We start from the raw sequence: 20,028 nt of genomic DNA on the forward strand, positions 1-20,028 counted from the left end.
GCTGCAGTGCTCTAAATGCCTTGTACGTTTAGGTGACTCAATGAGAGAGACTTAGTTTCAGTCCCAAAATGAAACTGGGTCAAAGACTGGTCTGGCAGTCAGGTAGTTTATTAAGCTTGGAGCTGACTGCCAGAGCAAAAAATTCACTGCTAGGCTGCTTGCTGGAAAAATCTTACAAGAAAGAAACCCTGGTCTTTCTCCCTCTGAATGGAAATGTCTCTTTTGCAGACGCTGTGTGTTTGGGGTTTGGCCTTCATTTGCTGCCCTGCAGTGATGTACAGGACCTTCCTGCTCTACACAGCTCCTTGTCTGCTGCAGGGGGGAGTGAGGGTCTTCTGGCACAGCAGCCACCAGGAGCTCCCCTGGGTGGGCAGTTTGGGGGCTCCCCACCCACCTCATCTCATTGCTGGCAGCAATGAAAAGGGTCTTTCTGTTTTTTTTCAGACCTTCTCTTACAAAATATGCTGAGTTCTGTGTGTGTTTTGTGGGAGTGGTACCTTTTCTCCTCTCCTGCAGAATGAAGTCCACCACAAATATCAGCCACTTTTTCAGTTGGTGCTACCAAAATTGTTCCCTAGGAGCAGCACAATCCTAGCACCAGCCTTGTTCCTCTGCTTGCTGTCCTCTTCATCTGGTGAAAGCTCAGTCCTGGGACTGCCCTGGGCTTCGTGTTTGAGAGCTTTCCATGTGTTGGCAGGTACCAAAACCTGGTCTCGAAGGAAACTATGGAGTCAGGATCTCCCCTCTCAAAAGCTTAATAACACTCTTCTAAGATATATTGGTGCAACTTGTTTTAAGAACCATCTAGTGGGGCAATTATGAAGGAAAGAAGAGTTGTGGTGGTAGCACTCATTTCCAGAACAATCAGCAGAGTAGGAGATCCAGAGAAACATAGATGAAGGACTACAATATCAGACAACCCTGAATCCAAACAGCTGAAAAAATCAACAAAACCTCATTCCTCGAGGCTCCCTGCTGCACTCACAGTGTTTTTTTTCCCTCAGCTCATCCTCTTCCATTTACAACTCCTCTGTAGCGCTCTGTGCCTCCTTGCCTGCTGAGAGCTCGAGCGCTCCTCAGTTTCCATCCCTGATTTGCAAACTCTATTAAATCTTCTTTCCCGAAGGAAGCTTCTCCTGACACGTCAGGCTCTTGGGCTTGTACTGCTCCTGGGCTTCCTGGAAGGCAGCTCTGGCCTTTCCAGATGAAGTCAGGTATTGCTGGAGCAGATGGCAGACTAAAGAGACCTGAGCGAGCGAGAATTTATTCTGGCCCTTGATCAGCTCCTCTGCCAGCCTCATCTTCACCGAGGAGCAGGAGAGCATTGTCGGAACCGTCTGGTCCCAGCTGCAGCCTGCAGAGCTCTGTGCTTTCCTACCCACCGTATGCATCTCCTTTGGTGTCTGTGCTCACGTCCTGACCATCTGGCTTTTCCAAGCTCTCCTATCCCCTTCCAGGCACCAGGTCTCTTGGACAGGATGGGACGCAGGAGCTGGGGCTGTTCCCTGCGCAGTGCTCACACCCTGGCATCGATTCCCCTGGGGACCTCGGACACACTTCATTCCCATCCCGTGCCACACTTCTGCCATCTGCGTAATGAATACAACAGCTCCTGTCTCCCAAGGGAACGAGCAAGGCGTAACAAATTAATGTTTATGAAGCTCTCCCCGGCTGAAAAGAAGTTTGTAACGAGGCTGTTGCTGCTCTAACTTAGGGGCTTCCTTTGCGGGTTGGCTCTTTGATGTGGCGATCTGCGGTACCGGTGGATCGGCTGTACAGTAATTGGAATTAATCAGCAATTACGGAGCACGAGCCCGACCAGGTTCTTTCTTGGCGGATGTTCATTGCTGAGCAGAGTAGTTGGTGGTTTCAATAGCTCCATGTAAAACGCTCAGGGTAACTGCTGCTATCTGAAGCGGCTGGGGAACAGAGGGACGCGAATACCTGTCAGGCAAAGTGGAAATGAGAAGCTCTTGCAAAACGGTGCGCAGCTCTTAAATCAGCAGCACTCCGAGGGCCAAAAAGAAAGAAAAAAAAAAAGAATGTATTTGAAAACCAAAGGGATATGAGAATAAGGTATTACGTGTTGGGATGGGATCTTTGATGCTGGGTCCTGTGGGATTTGTGGAGTTCAGAGGCGAAGGAAGTGCATGACTGTGAGAAATGGGGATTTTAGGGAGATTCTATTGATGCTCAAGTTGGAGAGAAGTATAGAGGGGAAGGCTCTGTGACGTACTGGTGCAAGCACAGAGAGGGACAGGGGCAGAATAACCAGATAGCACCCGGGATGTAAGCTACCACCAAGCTCTCAGGCACCTGGAAACTTTCCTGCAGCTTGCTCTCATGGCTGGCATGAAAACCTCAAGAGTTTTGCCATGCAGGGCTGTGGGTGTCATGATGGACAAAATAAGGCATCCTCTTTGCTCAGAAACCTTCACTGACCCTGTGCAATTTATCTGAGGTGAGAGTAACCTCTGTATGTTATGGTGGAACTTGCTGGGTGCCCAGCCTGTCCCCCGTCCCTGGTCCTCTTATAAATAATTCCACATACTCTGGCTTCAATCTAATGAAAACAAAACCGAGGAGGCCCAACTGATCTGGCTGCTTTCCATCATGCAGTGGGCCTCTGAGTGGCTTTAAATAGCTGCACCTCTGTGCAGTCTAGGGGAAAGCATTGGCTGTGCCTCTGGACAGGGAGGGTAGCTTCAGCTCAAATCACAGGGCATCTCAGATGCTGCAGCAGGCTTAAAAATAGCCCTTTTATTTTGCACTTTGTCTTAAATAGACATTTTATATTTTTCTTCCTTTTTGTATTTATTTTATTTTATATTTTTAAATTTTATACCCTGGTAAGCACTTTGGGGCTTTTCCTAAGGGGAATTGTTGGGGAATCTTGGAGCTCTGCCTTCTGAGCTATCAGGCTACATCGTTTAGTATCTTGGAACTCCTCCATCCATGAAGGAGTTCCAGAGAAAACAAACTTGTGATCCCAGCTAATATAGAAATGGCTCACATTAACGGCAGCAACAGCAGAAATGCTACGGATGCTGGAATTCCTCCGACCAAGGGTTTAATGAGTCTTACACAGTCCTACAGAGTTCATTGCATGGAAAGCCATGAGCACTGCCCTTTTCTCAAGGAACATTGTTCAGCTCTTGGGTGTCTGCAGTATTGTCCTATCCCTTCCTGCACTATAGGTAAGCATAAGAGAAACTTGTGTGGAAATAGGATCTTTTGGATCCACTTGCTTCTGCTGTTTCTCTTGTTCTTAGCCCATCTCTTCCCTTTCATGTCCTCAAAAACATACACAGTGCCTCAATCCTCTGCTCGTGATTTTGGGTTGAGGTTGATGAAGGTGCCACAAACCATAGCTAGAGCTCCATCTTGCACATCCCCAAGAGGTCTCCAGTGGTGTGAGATCTCACTGACTAAAGTGGGAGACTCTAAGCTGTGAGGTTAAGCATTGGAAAATGAACAACAATACAAAGTGAGCTGCTCTGGAGGGGGATAAGGACCCTGTTTCTATGAAAATGAACAACCATAAGCACATCTGTAGCTCCGAGAACCTCTCTGTGAACCTTATGAGAGTTGTCGTCTACTTGAAGGTCTGCTTGAGGTCTGCGTATTGGTGTGAAATTCATCTGTGTGCTAAAATGTCTTGCGGTTCTTCGCTGTGGTCAACAGTGACGAGCTGGTGTAAGTGAGAGGAGGGCCAGGCTGTTTGATGGTAGAGGAGATGACGTGCTTGTCTGCAGCTGAGAGCGCTGGGGAAAACCTCGTGGTGTGCCTCTGCTGGGCTGCTGTGACCTGCTTTGTCGTGGAAAGCAAAGCCTCAGGCTGGACTGCTTCTTGCCCTGTTATATGTTGGGGGAGAGAAAGAGAAAGGATTTTGTATCAGAGCCCTGCAGATGAACCCATCCATGGCAGGAAAACTGGATTGCTGTGTTGCTTTCCCCTTAGGTATAGATATATCGGTCCTGGCTTTCACTAGATGGATGGTTGTTTCATTCGCTCTGGATGTGGTCCAGGCTTGATGGTTTTCATGCCTCCTCTGATGCTATTCATACTTCATATCTGTGCATAGACAAAGATAATGTACGCTGGTGTTGGAGTCTCCTGTTGCTTTTCCTTTATATCTCAAATTGTGCTGTAACATAGAAGAGACATCAAAGCTCTGTCACCCTGTCTGGATAGCAGTGTTGTGTTTGGCCAGCTTGTTGCCCCTAATTTGCTATTTTTAATTAATCCATTCTTGCCAGGCATTGTATGACATTCCGTTACTTTTCTCATCCATTCTCACAGCAATTTATGCTGCTTTTTTTTTTTCTAAGAGCAGTTTCCACCCATGGATTTCAAAACTGGGCTGCCCCACTCCTGCCGCCGTGGTGGGTGGGGCTGCCGTGAGTTGTGCATCGTTTCTGCGTCATTCTCTTGCCTTCTGCACGCCCCATTCCCTGATGCTCTTATCATCTGGCCTGGAGCAATCTCAGGCAAATGTTTGAACAGTTGCAATTTTACTGGAAAGCAAACAGTGATGGCGAGGTGAAATTTTCTCTCGTCTCCTTAGTCTTGCTGTAAGTCAGTGCAGGCAGGGTGTTCCTTGCAAGGTGCTGTCCATAGCACCTTGGATTGGGTGTGTGCATGGGGTGGAGTGTCTGAGACTCACCAGTCAGGGTGTTGAGAAACTCAAGACGGCTCTGGAGGACTAAGTGGATGGCCAGGGTTGAAGACAAAAACTGATTGCATGGTTTGGTTGCCTTCAATCTTCTCGTCCTTTCATTGCCACATCCCCCAGCCTGCTTAGAGAAATGCCCCATGTGCTCTTTCCATCTCAAGCTGTTAGAGCTGCACAGCAAATCTGAGCTCATTCCTCCTCCCCTGTTCTCCAACGCTCTCCATACATTTACTCCACTCCCATACCATGACTATTAGGAAAGACAGACAGCATTAAGTTTTAATATAAAATGCGGTCTCCCTAAAACAGGGACAAGCACAAAGTTTAATCTGTCAGACCCTTCCCAATTTTGTAGGTATTTGGAGTACTTTTGCTTTGAATCTACAATGGTTTTCTATTTTTTATTTTTGTCAGTTTTTTTTTTTTCCTTTGGTTGTTTTGTTTGGTGATTTTTTTTTTTTTTTTAATTTTTATTTTTTTTAACGTCCTCACTATTTTCAGGCTTTATATATAGGAGTTTCCCTCCAAATCGACAACCAATATCAAAGATAATATTTTTTTTTCTCCCAGTTTTCAACTGGCACTGACAAATGTGAAACTTCACACAAAGAATTATTTTTAAGATTTCCCCAACCTTCCAAAAAGGTGAATGCTTTTTTTGTTGTTGTTATTTTGGGGGGAGGGAGAAAAGGGCAAAACAAACAAACAAAAAAAGCCCATTCTTTAAGAATTTTCCAAGCTACTTTTTTATGATCTAAATGCTTTGATAGTGGAAAGATTACATTTGTCATTGTAGAATCCAAACTCTGAACCTATTGAGATTCACCCATTCTAACCCTGGACATCTCAGTGAACATCATCCATCTCACATCTGATAATGAAACGTAGCAAGAGCCTTGTTGGTTTCTGCTCCATACAAGAGAATGGGGGTGAAGGTAGCAGTACAATATGGGAGATAGCAGTGAGGAAAGAGGAATGATCAGTCAGGCAAGAAGCATGTTTGTTTTTTCAGATACTTTGGGAACTTTAATAAATCAGGAGAGAATGCCAAAATGACCAATGCTTCACTGTTTTCCCAAGTCATCAGTATGTGCATTCAGCCCCCTATCTTCAGAAATAGAGGCTATCCTCCTGCCACATTCCTCATTGTCCCTCACTACTCAGCATGTCGGTTATAGGATAACCTCTACCCCAGTCCCACCCTGCAAACAACCTGCCCTAACAGAGGTCCCTGCAGCTGGGATTCCAAGCTTAGTGTTGACAACCAAGAGCGAAGCCCTTGGCATTCCCAGCCTTAAGTCTTGCTGATCTTTCACACGTCCCTTTGCCGAGGCTGTGTGTCCCCAGTGGGTTTTTAGGTCTGTTGCACGTGGTCCAGCAGAAGTGGAATTGCCTTAATTTAGCAGAGCTTAGAAATGCAAAGAAAATAAAGCAGACAGGAGTGCTCCTCTGAGATACTTGATATTGTTGAGTATAGGCTTTCCCAGCTATCCTTTGGCGACCATAAAGTATATTTATATTATGAAAAACAAAACAGGATAAATAGTGACGTTCAGGGATGCCATGTTTATTTGTCTCCCAGTGGCTCTGATAAGAAATGGACTAGTTTACATACACTTTTCAAAGCATCAGCACTTTAAATTCTGCTTTGGCTCTGAGAGTTGAGCTAGGCTCTTTCTCACTACCAGTGATATTTCAGCACTTGGAATTTGCCTATGAATCTTGTTCATGACACATGAACTGAAGCTGAGCCTGTCTTACTCTCCCCTGTGGATTAGTCCATCAGGGCCACTGAGAATAACAGATAGTTTTCCCCAAACAAATTTAAGCAGTTCCAAACCAAGCAAACAGCTTTTGTCTGCATCCTCAGGTTCATCAAAAGAGGTATGTGTCAATGAGCTGATGGAACAAGATAGTACAGGAATGAAAGAGAAATGGAAGAGTAATAGAAATATTAAGAAAAAAAAATCTGGTTTAGATTAATTTTCCATTCCTAGGCTAGTGGAAGGCACTTTTCCTATTGCAATCAATTCACAAGGACATCCAGGCTGCTTCGTGCTGCCCTACTAATGCCAGACTGGGGCTAACTTACCTGATCTGTTAAGAATCCTGTGACAATATGAGGAACAGGAACTTTTCCAGATTTTAGAGCAGTCACGTAGCTAAGGAATCCCATTAATTTTCTTGGAAAAGCCCTTTGGGCCCATAAAAATTTGGGACAGATTAGAGCAATACCATGACTGCTGCCATGTGTGCCTTGGGCCTGGCATCTCAATGGATTTGCATTGAGGATTTTGAAAACTGGTGTAAAAACTGGTTATGTTTTACATGCCTGCCCTGAGCCAAGAGCTACCTCACTGCAGCTTTAACAGCTACCTTCAGTGACATCTGCCTGTTCCTGCCATGTCTCATCCCATTCCACTGGGATGGCCTCAGTTGTAGAAACACTAATACAAATGGGTGTCTGAAGAAGTAATGTAAAACTGATGAGCTGACACCTGAAGACAAACATGAGTCTTTTCTGCAAGAAACTTGCAGGATTTAACACAAAAATGGGATGAACTTAGCAAAGGAGGATTCCCTCCTGGGGTCCTATCCAGGGTTCCACAGCAGGTTTTCTCGCTCCAGCCCAGAGAACTATTCTCTCACAAGTCCTGAATATTTGCATATAACTTCAGCAAATAATGTTCATCTTCAATAGTAAAGAACATCTAATGATTTCTATACTAATATAGACTTTCTATACTAATATATGTTTTCTAAAAACACGCTAGTAGTAGGTGTCCCTGGTCATAACATCCCAACACAGGAGCGTTATGAAGAGATGGTTATTACTGTCCTTGAAAGCATTGTCTTTGCTCACGAAGTTTGCTGTGGCTGAAGGAAGGTGGATGCATGTGTTCTCTGCTCCACTTATTTTTCCTCTTCATCTGGACAGTATTTTTGGAAAATATTATACCTTCAAATTAGTTCTAAAGATGTGAGGTTGTCCAAGAAGAAGATGCCTCCAGCTTGCCAGGTTTCAGGGTAGATGGGACAGCTGAGGCTAGCTAAGGAAGTCTCATGGGTTATGAGAGTCAGTTCTCCCCAGCCTCGTAATAGTACTCTTTTGCTTCAGAAATGTTAAGCCAGACTAAATAAATAATTAGAGAAGTGTAAGATATAAGAAGGATCCTCTGCTTTCCTCACTCCCTGCCTAGAAGGAAGGGTGGACTAGGTAGGAACTAGGACTTTTCCACCCTTGGTTAGTGGGAATCTCTAGCAGAGAGTTGTTCCCAGTTCTCCATCCAGACTGCTTGCATGCCCCTTATCCTCAGAGCACTCGTGCCTGCATGCACCAGGTGAAGTGATTGCCTGGTCCTGGTGGAAAGAGAGAGCGAGATAGCCCTGCCCAGAGAAGGCATTTTGGCTTTAATTTAGCTGCAGCCATTTGCTGGTTATTCATTTGGTTCTTTTTTAATAATTACATGTGTGTCGATATCTCTCTCTTTTTTTCTAGTTTTGCTCTTTTTTGTTTTTTCGTTTACTTTATTTTGCTTTTTTCTTTTTTCTGTTTTTTTTCCCCCTTTAGGTTTCAGAGAAATTATGTTGAATCCAATAAGCCTCCCTGGACATTCCAAACCTCTTAACCAAGGCATTTATGTTGAGGATGTCAGTGTTTATTTCAGCAAAGGACGTCATGGCTTTTAAAAACTCCTTAAAAGTCCCTGTTCTGATGTCAAGTTTATAGGCTGTGCCCTCAAAATGGTGGGAAGCAGTAAGCGTGGTCTGTATGGATTGAGGTCTCCTCCTAATAGGACTCCACAGCCCTGCCTGTACACACGTTAAAGCCAACTGAAACTGTGGTTTTCTGTCACCAGATAACAGGGCTGTTCTTTCCTCCAATGGTCGCTGTGTTCGTTAAATATTCCTGCAAGGCACAACAGCAGCAATGAGAGCAAATAAAGAAAATTAAACTCAATTGAAAGGAGTCATCCTAATAACACAGTAAATAATTGTACTTTTGCTTTAAAATAAAACACAAAACAAAACCAACCAAGCCAACCAAACTGACATCTTTAGTCATGTCCTCCTCCCTGCTTGGAGTTTTCCTTGTAAGCTTGTGTCTTCGCAACACCCAGTGAATGCCGCCATCACCTCTTACTGTGGCACCGCGATGGGAGGTCTCCCAGAGCGAGCTGAGGCGGGAGCCTGGAAGAAACTAAAGCAGAATGAAGACTTTTGGTAAGAGAAAAGGCAGCCCCGCTCCCAGTTCTTGCACAGAAAATAATGTTGGAAGGAATAATAACGGAAAGAAAATCTTGCTTCTCTGATGGGAAGAGGATGTGGTTATTTTTGAAGTGCACATATTCTAGGAGGCTTTTTTTTTTGTCTGTCTGTCTGTCTGTGTGTTAGAGCAACTCGTTGGATCTGACTATATCATTGTCGTGCTCTGGTCTCTCCCTGCTGCTTGAATGATGAGCTTTATCTGAGGAGGTGCCTGGACTTCCTGCATGGATGGAGAATCCATAGCGCAGGAGGGTCCGTGTCCTTGACAGGACTAGGGCAGTAAGCAAAGTGGAAAAGCATATCAGGCGCACGCAGGTCCCAGTTGCTGGGCCTTTTCCAGCCCCATTTAGCTCTCCCCTGTATTTCCACCCAAGTAGAGGTTAATTGTAACCCAGTCACGTTCCCAGAACGATCAGCTCGAGGCAGACCAACTGAAGGGGAGGAAAAATAAGTATTCTGTTGCTTCTTCTGTGGCATAAACAGGAATATCGATCTTGTTCTCTGGCCGGTATTTGTATTCTCTCCCCCTCTCCCTTCCCACTTTTGTCTTACTTCATCCAAAGCCTCTCAGATAGAAAAATAAACCCTTTGATCCTGTCCTCAAGAGAAGTCAGCTGCCCTCGTGGCAACTTGCAGGGTTTTCCTTGGACTCTCTGGATGTCACGTGTACGGGGAAATACAGATTTGCTCACACATATCAGTGAAAACCTATAAGCAAAGAGGATTTTCTCTAGAGGAAAAACAAAATCCCGAAAGCTTCAGGTTTGGCCAGATCCTTTTCGGAGGGGAGTATTGAACCAGGAGCTTGCTCACCAGCCACTCAGCTGTGCTTGCCTTCTTGGTGGCCTGAGATGACCTTATCACACCAGGGATGTCTGCAAATCACCAGCCCTGAGGGGTCGCTGCCACTGGAAAGAGTCCTGGTCCCTATCCACCAGAATTGGGCAGAAGCCTCAGAATGGGATGTTCTGCTTCTCCCTGCCTTTACATGTGCCCTACGTGAACCACCCTGGAGATGGCCAGGAGGTTTTTTAATCAGCTTTCTCATAGGGATGTCCCCGGGAATGTTCCATTCTCTTGCTTCTTTTCCTGGTTCGCTAATTCAAAAAGGTAAAGTGCAATAGAAGAGTACGGGAGAAATGGTGGCAGATTGCTTTAAGTTAACGGACGTGCCGTAGGGGGGCACCTGCGTTAGGACGAGGAGGCCTGGTTCGGGTTGGATCACTTCAGAAACCACGACCAAACTCCAGCAATGTTTCCTGCCCGCATCGGAGCTGGAAATGCGAGAGGTGCACCGCGAGAGAGGAGCCGCGGCCATTCGATACTCACACCTCAATTCTGCGGATTCACGGAGTAAGGAGGAGCTTCGCAAAGCGTGCGAATCACTGGGTGCTTGTCTGAACTGAATTCCCCACCTCCTGGGAGTCGCCCACCCGACCTGGGGATGTGTCGTCCGTCTGAACTCTCTCCTCTCCCTAGCACTGTTCAGGGGACTCTGCTCTCAACTGTGTATATCAGTCGTAGAGACACATCCGTGGGCCTGAACCAGAAGCCTATACCCAAACACCCTAGCAGAGGAAGGGTTGAATTTTGCAGCTCAGGTCCATCTCTGCTTAGAAGAAATCCTCCAGACCGTACAGTATAATTTAAAACAGTTCTCCCCACTGTGATCGATGTCTCAATTTGTTTAACACCAGTTACAGTCTCTGGTTCCTTACTGCTGAAAACGAAAGCCAGTCATGGCCGTTTCCGATCGGTGGCTTTAAGTAGCAAGTCTAAGGATGTTTTTTTTTTTTTTTCTTTTTTTTTTTCTTTTTAAATTTTATTTTATTTTTAATTATTGTAAATCATTACCTCATTTTCTGTCAATGAGACTCCTCCATCTTTGAGCATTCTTATCTTGCCATAACTATCATCCTGTGCTAATGGGAAATGGGACGGTCCCTTTTCACAGAGACTATAGGGGTGTTCAATGTCTAGTTTCTTAATAAACACTTTATTTTCTAACGAAACAGCTGCATCAGGTCTCTTCTTTGAAGACAAAATAAATAAACATTCACAATGACACGTCCTATAGACCACTTCTTCATGAGATGATCCACGTGTGGGAAGCCTGGTTTGTTTGTACCTTCGGGAGGGTGCAGAGGGTGGGATTTACGGTTGTGTTGTGAACATTGCTCAGGTGTGGCTCTTGCTCCTGTATCTCTGCTGCTGACCTCAGTTGATAACCTGTTGAGTTTTGTAGCTCAAAATGGTCAAGGTAGTTCTGCTGGGAGATGGTGGTAGGGTTTTTCAAGGCAAGTTTTGGCACTCAGTGGAAGGAGTTTTATTAGGAGCCTTATCTCTCAGGGATCTTGACACTAAAAGGTTGTGGCTGCAGTGCTCATTTCAGGACATGCTGTTGCTGCTTGGCTATGCAAGTTGCCCTCTGTTTGCGTGTTGGACTGTTGTCCCTTTATTAGGGACAATTATCCTATTAAACTAACATGGATGTGTGTGATGTAGAGGCAGTGGGGTGCCAGGTGAGTGGCAGGCTTTGGTTTCTCCTTGGCTTTCACATAAGGATGGTTGGGTGCTCCAGGTGTAGGGAAGAGCTGCTTTGCAGTGTGCAGGGCTTGGCTCAAGGATGTGTCTTAGAGGCTGTGGCTCATGTCTGTATTGTCACTTGGAGAAGTCATTTCTGTGACTTAAAGCTTCTGTGCCAACCTGCAGGTGATGGTGAGCATAAGACTGGAGACTTGTTTGAGTTGATGTTGGTGGATGGTGCTGGAACCGTCAAGGAAAGTTGGTGAGAATTTTGATGAGCAGGACAAAAACGTGTTCCAGCATCTTTCTGTTGCTGTAACTTCCTGGCATGAATTTCAAGCAAACATCTCAAAATGACACTGAGTACATTTCAGCTTGTTTTTCCCTTCGGATAAGAATGTCTCTAGAAGCGATGGGGTGTTGTTGTTCACAGGATGGATGATGGCTGAGATCTTTACCTTTTTAGGGATTTATGCAATGCCTGTGATGAATGTTTGTCTCCTGATGTGTATACAACCTTATACGTATGCTGGCCAGCTGAGATGTGTTGGATTTTTTGTTTCCTGCTCCTTTTTCAGCTATGGGAAGCAAACATGGGTGTTGGAAGCTCTGCTTTGTCTTCCCCACCACTCCAGGGTCTATTATCAGGTTTCACAGCCCAGCAACACTGAGAACAAAGGCTTGAGTAACCAATTACATAGGCTGCTGGTATTTTAGGACAACTGATTCCTTGGGTATGAGTTCCCCTGAAGCTTATGATGCTCAGTTCCCAAGGAGCAAGTATAACTATGCTCTGGGGTTCTGTTATGTGTTGTGGAGGGGTTGGGCACTTGTTTCACCTTGTGCTTGCTTCTTGGTCATCTCTGTTGCCTGAAGTACTTGTATGAAGGCTCCATGCTCTTCAGGAGAGCCAGATCATGAGCTGATATTGCTGTTCTGCTCTTCCATTCCAAACTTGTCTCAGGTGACTCCTGAGTTATCAGCTTATTACTGAAGGAGTCGGGGTACTGGTTTGGTAGGGTGCAGGCAGTGGTACATATCAGATCCTTCCAAAAGTCTTCTTGGGTATTGTACAGTGTGACCCCTGCATGGGATGAGCAGAGAAGTGAAGTTTTGTTTCCTTGTGTTTTGAATCTGGAAAGATGGAGTCATTTTTAGCTCCATGCCTGGAGTGAGTGTGATGGGCATGGTATAGTTCTGGCACAATACCTCTCTGCACAAAGGAAGCACTGTGTGGCTTGGCAGGACCTTAGGCTTGGACTTGATGCAGATGAGTGTTTGATACTTGTGATGCTGAAGGTCATGATGAGGGTTTGTTGGCCCTGCTGAGTGCTGTAAGTCTCCATAGCTGCTTATTCAAGTTGCACAGGATGAGTCTCGATGCTCTTTACTGCTCTTCTGGTTATTTAGATGTGCTTTTAAAGAGTCAGCCCTTCTTTCCCCAAAGGCTGGAGCTTCTTTTGAAGGTGGTAGTCTTCCCACCACCAGGTCTTTGACTTTCCCAGCATGTGTCTGTGCCGTGCTGTTAGGGGAGGACACCAGGGCAGAAGTCCTGGGAGCTGTGGACAGTTGGAGGAAGGTGCTTCTGCCGTGTCAGCAAACTGAAGTAGTGCATCATCACTCCGCTCCAATTTGTACCCAGAGTGAGCTGCAGATCCTCAGGGTTAAGCCTGGGCATTAGCAGAGGATAAAGAAGCCTAGACACAGAAGTATAGCTCAAAAACGCAGGTTTGGGTGAGCAACGGGAAGAGAGCATGCAAGAAATCAATGCTGGGTGACTTAATTTTTGTTTAACATTTTGAAGTGCTTCTGGTAGGATTTATGCAACGAGCTGAAGAGTCCTCGTTAACTGTGTATGTCCCAGTGCCTCTAGGCCCGGATCATTTAGCAGAGAAGTTTAAGAAGCTGTGGGAAAACGCATACATCCACTCCGAATGGGAAAGACTGTGATGGGAGACCAGCATGCACACAGATGGAAAAGGTGCTTTATCTGGCAAAGCGATGTATCTCCCTCTGCTGTTACGGTTCATTTTGCTTTGCCTTTGTTTTCTGTGGTTTCCCTGATGTCTTCCCACACTCTCCTCCTGACAGGCAGGCTCCTTAGTGGAACCAACATGCAGCCTGGTGTGCCAGGCTCTGCATCAAGGCATCAGTTGCCAACCCCACATATCCAGTGGCTTGTTGTGATGCAGTCCTGTACTGGAGGCTGCAGGACTTCTACACCACAGGGGATCACACCGATTTAGCCCTACTGACCAGCTTTATCTTGACCCACCAACAAACAACATAGGAAGCCCAACTGTAAAAATAAGGTCATTTACCCAGTGGGACTTCCTTTGTGTTTCTTCTAATGGTACAATTTCTCAAAAGCAGCACCAAACAGTTGAGAAATGCATGTTGCTTTCTTTGGTTCTCTCTTACACCCAAGCCCTTGTAAGCTGACATGTGGAGAAGACACGTGCTGGGCAGAGGGGTGCAAATACAGTGCCTCTCTGCTGCTGCTGAAAACTCAGTTTGGTTGCTTCGGCTCCTGAAGTCACCCTTCTGTTCTGAATTTTACCTCCTTGGATATGTCACAGCAGTTTTGGGGGTTGTTTGTCCATCTTCCTTGTTGGGATTTGGTAATTGGCTTCCAGAGAATTGGTAAGTGCCTGCTCCTATTGCAATCTGTACAGAAATGCAAAACGGTGTTAACTGGGTTTTTGCAGACTGGGGTTCTGAGTTGGAGTTCTGTCTTCGAGTTTGTCAAATTAAGAGTTAAGAAAATCCTAAGCCACGCTCCCAGCCTTGGTAAATAAGTGCAAGATGATTCCTTAGCTAAGAAAAGATGATGGTTTCTCCAGCAGTGAAGCAAAGTGCAAGTACAAGACAATTATATTTGAACTTTGATAATAATTTTGAACTTGTGAGTGTAACTGTTGACTAATCAGCAGGAATAAGTTCTGGTTGTTCTATACAAAGCAGAAGGATTTGTTCCAGGCACTGGTTAAATGATTTGCTCTGCTTTTAGTGAGTCATTTGTGACCTATGCCCAATTCCTGCAGATGAGTTGACTTCTTGTAAGGATTTGCCTATGATTTCAGATTATTTAGCCTTTTTCCTCCACAGGCTTGCTTCATATATTCATGTTGTGAGACTGGCTGAATGGTGCTGCTTTTGCTCTCAGGTTGGGTGAATGAATCTTTCAGACAGGCAGCCAGAAATGTTAACGTGCAGAGCTGCTCTTCAGTACTATGGTATTTGGGGTTGTCCTTGCCCCCATATTTCCATTTGATACCTTGGGAGTGGTACCACCCTACCAGATCGGTCTGCTGGCACGAGAAACCACTGCTACCTCTGCCGTCCAGGGTAGTTAGGAGCTTGTTTTCAGAAAAAGTAGCCTTCATGGCTCAAGCCTGATTTTTGGGAGCAGCCTGTGCCTGATCTGTGTATAGGTCTCCACCCACTAATGGTAGAGCAGCTGCTGCTGGAGGTCAGCCTCTTTCATGAGAAGTCCGAAAGAGCCAGACTGGAGTCACATTAGGCTCAGTAAACTGCCAGGAAGTCTGAACAAGCTAATCATGGCCAGGTCATCATTATCTTAAGTGAGTCAGAGATGTGTCCAGGCTGTTTATTAAGATAATTGGGGTCAGGGAGAGGGAGGGATACGTGCAGTCTGTGGCCCAGACTGAGGAGGCAAGGGAGAGTATTGCAACATCTTATACAAGAGAGAAGCAGCTCATGGTCTTGCAAGCTCTGCATGTGTCCAGGGATTTGGTTCCGCAAGGATTCAGCCCCTGGTGACAATAATGGAGATGTAAAGTGGCATTGTGATAATGCAGTGTGCACATTTCACACGCCACAATTGTGAGCTCATCTTGCCAGGCCAAAGAGTTGATCTCCTCAAGAGGCCTTGGTGCCTGGTAATTGAGAGAAGTGATGGATCAATACCGAATTTTGGTTTTGCTGCATCAGTTCCCAGTGATGTGTGGGGACCATAGGAGCAGCTGTGCACAGTCATTGTTTGCATGGTAGTGCCTGGTTTGGTCCCCCATGGACTGGTGAATGTTGCTGCGGGTTTGCTTTGTGTTCCCTGAGACACATTTGTTCGTTGACTGGTGCCAGAGAGGGGTTACAAATTTAGGATTGCGTAAGTCATATGCTCAGTACTGCTACAACAACGCGAGATACACAGTCCCCAAAGCCATCACATCTCACAGTGCACAGATGTTGTGTGAAAAAGGACTCGCTTAAAGACAGGTAAGTGTCATTTTTTTCTCCTTCCAGGGAGCTATTTTGTGCAATACACTGAATTCAGCCTTCTAGAAGGAATTATTTTGATGGAACTGGTCTAAATGCATAAAGGATAACTGCATGAGACAGTACCTGAGAAAGCGTCAGTCCCTGCTCACGGACTAGTTGGGGTTCTTCTGGCTGAAAATGCTACAGATCTGGCACTGGGTAAGAGCTGGAAACCAGAAAAGAAAAGTTCAGTTTAATCCTGTTAACCAGAGGGGACTCCTGCGAGTTGGTCCTGGAAGTAAAGAAGACTCCCAAGCATTGAAGATACTGAGATATTGTTGGGTCAAAAGGATGAGGACTGGCAATGTCCCTTCTAAGGTATAAATTAGCTAAGACTCCAAAAAACAAGGAAAAGTAGTACTGATGAGCTGTAGATGCAGCACAAATTCAGCCTGGCTCTTTGATCCTGAAACAACCACTGAAAACAGGCTACCTTGGTGATTCTTCAAGGGGATGGTTCAAGCTCTCCTGGTTGGACCAGATGATCTTGGAGATCTTTCCTAATCTTAATGATTTTATGTCTGTGCCTTTAGCTTTTGGTACCTTGAAGCTCAGGTTTGCCTGCTGTCAGCACAGGGAGGGAGGCATCCCATAGCTTGCTGGATACAAGCTGTGGGACCCCCCAAAAGCAGCACGGGCACTGTGAGAGCAGGGTGGGCATTATGTGGTTATGATGGATGTGGAGTAAGAACAGACACTCATGGGCTTGGGGCTTTCACCAGGCCCTCCCCAGGCCCATGCTTAGGTTACCCAACAAGGAGTCAGAGGAAGACCATGACTTGGGTGGGAAAGGAGAGTACCTTGGCATGACATTGGTGCAGTTCTTTGAAGTAACATTCATGTCTGGAGAAGTAAGTCAATGCTCACTGCTTGTGGTGCGGGATATGTGTGTGTCTATGTTTATATGCACAGTAGGAATTAAATATTGTCGGCAGAAGAGTTGTGTTAGGTTTCCAAGAGAAGAGACACCGTCGGTAAATGTCATCATCTGATCAGAGAACTAGAAGTCAGGATGGTGAAGCCCTCAGTCTATTAGCCTGTGACATGGAGGTAAGTTTTCACTAGAGCTTCCCTGTCTGTAATCCCGCATAAATCATTTAAATCCCTTGCAGTGCATGGGTAGTATTTGTACGCTCTGGCTGCTGGGGATGGATGAGGAGATTCTGTCCCTGGGCTGGTCCTGGGCATGAGTCAAGAAAGCAGTTCCCGAAACCCTCATCAGCAAGCATGTTCTTGTGCCATAGAGACCAAGCTGGGGACTCCTGCAGAATTCAGCTTCAAGCTCAGAACATATTCTGGGTCCAGAAAGAGATGGGGAGCTATGGCGGTCCTCTACCAAGGGACATCCCAGCCCAGGTGCTGGCACTGCACACGCTGCTCTTTGCTCCGTCACAACTCTCTGAATAAGGACTCTTTGTTCTAGGAGGTATGGATTATATATATTTTAAGGCCCCATGAATCATTCATATCCCAAAGATGAATCCCAGCATCAGAGCTGAGGAAAGGCTGAGGGTGTGAGGCAAGGAACCTTCCATTATTTATTGTACTAAAGCTTGACCCGCTAGCACCTTCTCTTCATGAGCCTGCTTTTGCTTTGGGAAACACTCCCTCCTTCTAAAGATAATGTAATCCGAAATACTCTTCTACTTTCAGTAGATAATTGTAGCAGGAAACTGGTCGGCTACTTCCCTTGTTGTGCAGCTTGATGGTTGGTCTTTAAAGAAGTAAAGAGTGTGTCCTAGGGAGTGTGTGAGAGCACAGTGGGGATGCCAGGGACAATGTGGACACATGGGGTTTGATGGAGAACGAAGAGCCCTAGGTGTGCTTTGGGGTCAGGGAAGGTGGAAGGGTTAGCACTGAAGCTGGCAAACAGTCACAGGGGAAAATGCAATTGAATGGTTTGGAAGGAGGCTGGCTGCTTTCTGACTGAGGCAGGCTCTTCCAGGTTTGGTGTGGCACAAGGCAGATGTGAATAAGGGCTCCTGCTAATTTCTGGTCACTATGGGTCAGCCTCGTTCCTGGCAGTCAAAAGTCCATAGCACAGAAAGCATCAGTGCTTTCATGGAGGGAAGCTGATGGCAATGAGTGAATCCAGGGTTCCTGCATGATACTGCTTTGTAGTGCCCTGACCCTTTAGCAAAAAAAAAAAAAAAAAAGAAAGAAATATTGAAGATAACCAGTCTGTCTCCACAGTACCAGTATCATAGTTAAAAAAAAAAAGATGAAAACTCTGATGGAAGAGGGACTGGTTGGTAGGTTTATATATTTGCTTTCTGTTTGAAGCCATACTCTAAGAAAAGGGTTGGAAGTTGAGCTTTCATTTTACAAAATCATTTTTTTTCCTTATCTCAGTTTTATTGCAGTAAAAATTCAGGTCCTGTCTCTCCTGATTAAATAGCAAAATGTACCACAACAGCAAGAAACTCTTGTATTGCTTTGTTACTGCCTATTTAATTACTGTGACCAATTCATTGGTAAGAGTAATACTGTTATTGCTAAGGGCTGCAGACATCTTCCCTTTCCATCGTTATATGGCCCCAGGGCTTGTAAGACACAGCTTTGGCAGCAAGGTGAGATAAAGAGAACTTCATTTATTTGCTGCCCTTCATTTGTGCCAGCACAAGAGCTTATGAGGCCACAGCCTAACCCAGGTCTCTAGCATGATCCAAGTTAAAAATAACCCTGTTTCCATCCCTGCCCTTTCCAAGGTTATTTTTACCCAGATTTCAGAGTGCTGCTTTGCCAAACAGCAGCGACAGCACGAGGCAGGGGGGTGCAGATGTGGGGATGCGAGGAGACCGAGAGCCCAAGAAAGTTTCACCAGCAGAGCTGGCAGCTTGCAGCAAGTGCCGTGACACCCAGGGAGGCTGCTGCAAAAACTGGGAGAGAAATGATTTGGAAACCTGTGCTCTTTCTAAAGATTTTATTTTTTAATAGAGAAACCTTTTGGGCCCTTTTCAATTCATAATACAGAGCAGGTTGAAAAGAAGGAGAGGGCAAATGAAGACAGCGAGGCTTGCAAACTTCCTTTAAAGTTGGAAGGTCACCTTTAAAAATGGATGAATGCAGCATTTGGAGGAAGCTTGGAGGCAGCAGGCCTGGGGTTCAGCACTAGAATGAGAGGCAGAACAAAGAAGAATGAAAAGAAGAATCCAGTTGGGATCTAGGACTAGCCGCAGAGCTGGGAGGGCCCGGGGTGGACTTGCAGGGAGCTGGATTTAAGGGCACTTCTCTGCCCTGCTTCTCAGCTGCTGCTGGGCTTGGGGGGAACAGGGGGGGAGTGGAGACAGGGTTGCCTCAGAGCCAGCTGGGCTGTGGGGGCATGGGTGGGTGGTGGTGTGCTGGTATGTGCTGGAATTTGGCATAAAACAAAGGCATTGCCTGCCCATTCTGCATCCAGGGGTGCTAAGTAACACTGAGAGGTCTCATCTGCTCTGCTTGCATTCGTTCTGAGTTTTCCCTTTTCCTTGAACCCCTGAGGGAGTAAGGAAAGGGTGTTCACAGGGTGGGTCCTGATAATGGTAGCTGGACAGAAAACTCTGTGTATAATTTCTTGTGTCTCACTACTTCGGGACATTTTATGAGCTGGTGGCAGTTGGGGTAGCACCACTGTGTTGTATGGCGTCCCCAAATCCCACCCAAAATCCACGTGCTGGAGGCTAACATGTTGCTAAACACATGATAGTCCTCAGTCACTGGGTTGAGAAACAGCTGTACTTCCCCAGAATATTCAGAAGATGAGACATCACAAGGAAAGAGGTCCGAGGCTTGACAAGGTAAAAGCCCCTGTGTGTCCTGCACACTGCCTCCTGCCCCATGTTCCCAATCCTGCCTTTTCCTCTTTCCCTTGCAATCCACCAACACAGCCTGGGAGCAGCCTGATCATGGAGCAAGCATGTGGCAGGTCTTTCCTCTTCTCAGACGTGTCTTCAGGGAGCTTGATATGGCCCAACAGCTTCCACATTTGGAAAGGAAAGGGCCTGGGTAAGCACAAGGAAATATATTTCCCCTCATCTCCTTCTACTCAATGCTGAGGGCTAAGATATTTTTTCTCGTGTGAAATTGGTGTGCAGTGATGTGCAGGGTGACTGCTCTGAGTAGACAGTCTGCAAAAGAGAGAAGAGCCCTTTGAAATTACCTTTAGTCTGTAAAGTGTTGGTGGCTGCTGAGAAATGTTGTGTGCATGGTTTAACAGTCCTGCTGTGTTGTTCCCTTCCTCTGTATTTGTGCTATTGAAGGTGTTTAGAGCACTTTTGTGATAAAAAAAAAATCAAAAA

General features: G+C 45.8%; 1 protein-coding gene across 3 annotated transcripts in view; it reads left to right on the forward strand.

The window, feature by feature from the left end:
• NTRK3 (neurotrophic receptor tyrosine kinase 3) overlaps positions 1-20,028 on the forward strand; it is a 191,800-nt gene that overhangs the window by 116,226 nt on the left and 55,546 nt on the right. Inside the window, exon 13 of one of the 3 annotated variants that reach the window (XM_032195112.1) lies at positions 8,247-10,749. The exons of the other annotated variants lie outside the window; for them this stretch is intronic. Within the exon in view, the coding sequence (XP_032051003.1) occupies positions 8,247-8,365 (119 nt within the window). The 3' untranslated portion in view covers positions 8,366-10,749. Of the gene's footprint in view, positions 1-8,246; positions 10,750-20,028 lie in introns of those variants that run through there. 3 annotated transcript variants of the gene reach the window in all.

The sequence above is a fragment of the Aythya fuligula genome, chromosome 11, assembly GCF_009819795.1.
Source record: "Aythya fuligula isolate bAytFul2 chromosome 11, bAytFul2.pri, whole genome shotgun sequence".
NCBI lineage: Eukaryota > Metazoa > Chordata > Aves > Anseriformes > Anatidae > Aythya > Aythya fuligula.